The sequence below is a fragment of the Dendrobium catenatum genome, unplaced genomic scaffold, assembly GCF_001605985.2.
Source record: "Dendrobium catenatum unplaced genomic scaffold, ASM160598v2 fragScaff_scaffold_760, whole genome shotgun sequence".
Classification (NCBI taxonomy): domain Eukaryota; kingdom Viridiplantae; phylum Streptophyta; class Magnoliopsida; order Asparagales; family Orchidaceae; genus Dendrobium; species Dendrobium catenatum.
In genome coordinates, this window is record NW_021319222.1 from 361,694 (window position 1) to 366,293 (window position 4,600).

At 38.6% G+C, this 4,600-nt stretch overlaps 1 protein-coding gene across 3 annotated transcripts; it reads right to left on the minus strand.

Moving 5' to 3' along the window:
* Positions 1 to 488: 488 nt before the first annotated feature.
* Positions 489 to 3,083, minus strand: LOC110097013 (transcription factor HHO2). Of its 3 annotated transcripts, none has more exons than XM_020823219.2 (5): positions 2,638 to 3,083; positions 2,319 to 2,548; positions 1,920 to 2,241; positions 1,005 to 1,081; positions 489 to 871 (listed from the first exon to the last, which is right to left on the minus strand). In XM_020823219.2, the coding sequence occupies exons 1-5, from the start codon at positions 2,816 to 2,818 to the stop codon at positions 629 to 631; spliced, it is 1,053 nt and encodes a 350-aa protein (XP_020678878.1). In that variant the 5' UTR covers positions 2,819 to 3,083; the 3' UTR covers positions 489 to 628. The 3 variants fall into 3 exon arrangements, with proteins under 3 accessions (XP_020678878.1, XP_020678877.1, XP_020678876.1); XM_020823218.2 differs by having other exon boundaries at positions 1,920 to 2,244; XM_020823217.2 differs by having other exon boundaries at positions 1,920 to 2,247.
* Positions 3,084 to 4,600: the final 1,517 nt, after the last annotated feature.

Here is a 4,600-nt window from a genome sequence, read left to right on the forward strand (position 1 = left end):
TGGGTTTTTGCTCGGTATTGCTAGCTATTATTTGGTATTAACGAAGAATATCATCATGTGAAGACCAATACCTAGTTATACCGAGCAATACCGAGCTATACCGAGCAATACAAAAAAATACCTTGTTTTTCCTAGAAAAAACTCGGTATTGCTCGGTATAGCTCGGTATGACTCGGTATTGGTCTTCACATGATGATATTCTTCGTTAATACCAAATAATAGCTAGCAATACCGAGCAAAAACTGAGTTTTTTAGCGGTGGGAGGACGTATCTCTACGTCAGAGGGAGGACGCAATAAAAATTCCTAAACGACGTTCGACATCCGCACATAATAATTTTTTCGAATTCACATACATCATACTCAAAAGCAGTCTCCTCTCTCTCTCTCTCTCTCTCTCAGATAAAATAAAATGTTTGCTCTTTAATGTCGCATAGGCCAAACAAAATAAGAAAATTGAAGCTTAGAAAGCACTGTAACAACCCAAAACTTCAGGTGAACAGCTCCACTACAGCTTAGTTATTGTTGACTCAAATCTGCAAAATTCTGGATCATACTATACATCTATGAAGTATTTCTTTACTAGCTCTGCAACTGCTTCTCACCTAATCAATAAAGGAAGAAATCCAATCATTTCCAGCTATAGCTTTCTGATCTTCCATCATCTTCGCAGCTATCTCCTCCCGTTGCAGAAAGAGCTTGTGCAGTGCAGGCCAGCTGAAGGGGTCCTTGCGGTGAACCAAACTGAGTAACACTTTGTTGAGAGATCTGGCTTTGATCCTGAGAAGCCCACAAGCTTCCAACCATGGCGACTGCTTTGTTCGCTTCAGTCGCTGTAGAACTGGGCATTCTTCGTGTATGCAATCTGTATTTCTGAAGCAAGGAAATAAAATTTGATCAAATGGATGATCAGCAGGAGAATCAGAGGTGTACTGATCTTTCTTTGTTATGGAAAAAGATGCAGAAAAAGTTTTAAGTTTTTTCAGATCAAAATGATTCAGTCAACCTGCAAATGGCTTTTTACTTCGTCGTTTGTCAGCCCATCGACCATCATCAGTTCTCTGATCTGTTTTGGAGTAGCAACTGCAAGAGGAAAGAAGATGAAAACTTATCATTTGACATCAATGATCTATTTAAATGAAGAATTCACACAGAGGGGCTGTATGGGAGCAGGATTTAGGCCGGATTTCAGGTGAATTTGAGCGAAATTCGGCCAAGCGGCCTAAAATGCAAAATCAAATCTCACGGCAAATGAAAGCCGCCGGAAAATTCCCCCTTTTCATGATAAATCCCATATTTCTGAAACCTTATTTTTTGTTGGATTTACGAAATCCGTTGGCTCGAGAGGAAGCCTCTGCTCGTTAAATTCGTTCTATAGCCAAACAGTCACACGAGATTTAATAGAATTTATCATGAATGTTATCAAATAATTTTTAGGATTTAGATTCCTAGGATTTCCGAAATCTGAATTTAACGGATTTTCAAAATCTTACTGAAATCAGCTGCTACCAAACAGCCCCAAAGATTGGAGAGATTATTAGGTGCGGAGGGCGAACAGGGAGAACCGTCCGCACAAGTATCGTTGGGCGCTAAGTACCAGCACTTGATACCGCTGGGTACCCAGTGCTCCAAGCAGTCCTTTTTCTGCTCAAATTTGAATGGAAATAAATTTATTAAAGAAAATTTTTTCTCTATATTCAATCCTTTCTCTCATCTTGAAATCCCAATCAAGAAAAAAATTACAAATTTGTTTTTGAATTCATTCCAATTAACCACCACAAACAAAATCCCAAAATGACTGTTTGCAGTCCTCCAAACAAGAACAGCAGAAATAAAGAATAAAATAAAATTATAAAAAAGAAGGGTTTTGTTTATCCTATTCTTTTAGCCATGAAATTAACTACGATAACTTTCATCTAACCTTGCGCACCGCCAAGTTGCTGCAAAGCCATCACGAAACGCCGGTGAAGCTCCGGCGACCAACAGCGCCGCGCTTTCCTCTGAGCCTGCAAGACCAGGTAAGCGCTGCCAGCCGAAGTCGATGGCGCCGACTGACCGATGATGCGATTGTCGCTGGCGACCGCCGAGGTAGTGGCTGTCGGAGCCGAGATCGCCGTAGGAAGATCCGGCAACGAGATACTCAAAGTTTTTTCTTCATTCCTCGTCAGAATAACTTTCAACGGCAAGAAAGCTCCGATGCCAGCGCTTCGACTTTTGGATTCCAGCGACACAGCATCGCCGTTCTGCTGCTGCCAAACCCCACTTTTAATACGAATCTACAAAATAAAAAAGATTTTTTTTTTTTTTATGGATAAATCACCTTGTGGGAATCTTTCTTGAAATTGACACTCTCATCGCTGCAATTATCGTTCCAGAGCTGAACAGAGCTCATCCAATCCATCTTTTCCATGTTATCCTTCTCCAATTTCACATCTTTCTGATCTTCTTTGTCTTCTTCATCTGATCTAGCTTTGAGAGGGATGAATTCCTCCTCAATAACACCGTCGCCGCCCTGACATTGCTCCGCCTCAAGTTTCAGCTCATCGATCACTGACAAAAATAGTGTAAAAATCCAATTTTTCATTGAAAAGATCAAAGAGAATGCGCAGAGAAAGAAAAAAAATGGCGCAGAATTGCACCGTCGTTGACGAGAATCATGCAAAGAGGAAGCTCGCGCTTGAAAGCTTCGATCTTCTGGCGTTCTTCCTCCAGCAGGCCGACGAAATCCTTCAGCTTCATCTCATTCTTCAAAAAGCACCCAATGGTTTTTTTGGTAAAAAGCTTCAAATCGAGGCCGAGCTCTGCCATCAAAGATCCCATTTTTGCTTCTTCTTCTTCTTCTTCCCCCAATATTTTATTTTCAAGTGAAGCAAGGAGAAAGACGGCTACTTTATAGAAGGAAGAAGCAATGAAAGTGATGAGAGAAGAGTTGCAGAAAGCGGTTCGTATGAACCGGAATCCGGAGTTTGATTGTTCTGAACCGGCATAGATTGGGCATCAAAGACTCGAAGATTCGCCGCTGAGAACGGATATAAAGTTGATAAGATGGAGGAGAGAACGAGGGAGGGTCCAGCGGGGTCGATTCGTCGCGTACCGAACCCGGCTCGAGATACCGTTTCTTGGTTATTATATTTTATTTGATTTTTAAGGGGTTTATTTATGATTATTATAAAAGCAAATGATTAAATTGTAAAGATGCGTATGAAGTTAATTTTTTTATTTTAATATTGAATCCTGAATCAAAGATATTTGTAATAATTTTTAAAGTAAATTAAAATATGAATATGGCTATAAAATAAATTACAATGTATTTTTTCATGAAATGTGTAGTTAAAGATGGTCCAAACTCCTAACACAAAATTTTTGCCGCTTGTGATAAGTTTAATGGTTCGATCGGAATATAATTGGAGGTTAAACGGGATGATGTAAAATATTTAAATTATTAAAATAAAAAAATGAAATAATACTAATATAATAATTATGCAATGATATAAATTTATGTAATTTTTTTTTTCAAATTTAAACATATAAATTAAATATGAATTTATATAATAAATTCACAATATAAATTTGCATTTATAAGTTATTTATGTTAAATTATATTATCTATTTATAATTAATAAATAGATAATTTTTTTAATAATATTGATATTTCACAAAAAAACACCTTTATTGAGCACGAATCTTGAGGCATATTCAAGTAAAAAACTTTCAAAATTAAATTCGGGATCATTCGAACTCTAATTTCAGCAAACTTATAATCAAACTGAGCATCTTAAGGAGACGAATTCAACAACACCAGAATCGGTCCAATCCAAACTAAAATGGTTTGAAATCAAGAGACAGAAGCATATTTAAAAGGTTCAAAGCATTAATTAGATAACCAAATGATCTCTAAACATGACATGCTTAAAATTGAATCAAGCGACTGGATGAGCCCAATCCAATAAGCCCAATATCGCTTAATTTTGACATGTCCAACGAACTTAAATACCTGAAAAAAGCTCTATGACCGAGAAAATCAATATGCGTCGTTTGATGGAGTACGCCAAATTTATCCTTGATCTTTGGCATATATACAAAGCATGTCACTCTTAAAATTTATAAATAGACTCCCACTCTCTATATGAGAGGGACTCTTTTGCTGGAGATTGGAGAGAGCTTTTTGGTTTCAAGGATCATAGAGTTCTACCTAAGAACCATTGTCGGTGTACTTCTGTTGACCACCACCGGACCACCGCCCGACCCCACAAACTTCCCTACCACCGACGTTGAACTTTTGCCTGACCTCCATCCAACATGCACCGATCTCCGTCAGACTTCAGCTCGACCATCATTGGACCATCGTTTGACTGTCAATCATCGTCGACCATCGTTAGACTTTCACATGGACACTGACTATCATCGGACTTTAGCCCAACAACCATCAGAGTTTCGACTGACCAATATCGGGTTCCACTCAACCGTCTTCGAATTTTCGCTCTACTGTTATCATACTTCCACCCTTCCATCGTCTGACTTCCGCCAAGATTATTGTCGAACTCTAGCTAGACTATCGTCGGGCTTTCTCTAAACTATCATCAGAACTCTGCCGAGCCACCA

Bases quoted from the DNA above. Each gene is read 5' to 3' on its own strand.
- LOC110097013 (XM_020823217.2), bottom strand. From the start codon at position 2,818: ATGGGATCTTTGATGGCAGAGCTCGGCCTCGATTTGAAGCTTTTTACC. The intron at 2,248-2,318 runs GTGATTTATCCA...GGGGTTTGGCAG, and splicing joins TCAAGAAAGATTCCCACAAG to CAGCAGAACGGCGATGCTGT. The intron at 872-1,004 runs GTTGACTGAATC...TCCTTGCTTCAG, and splicing joins AAGTAAAAAGCCATTTGCAG to AAATACAGATTGCATACACG.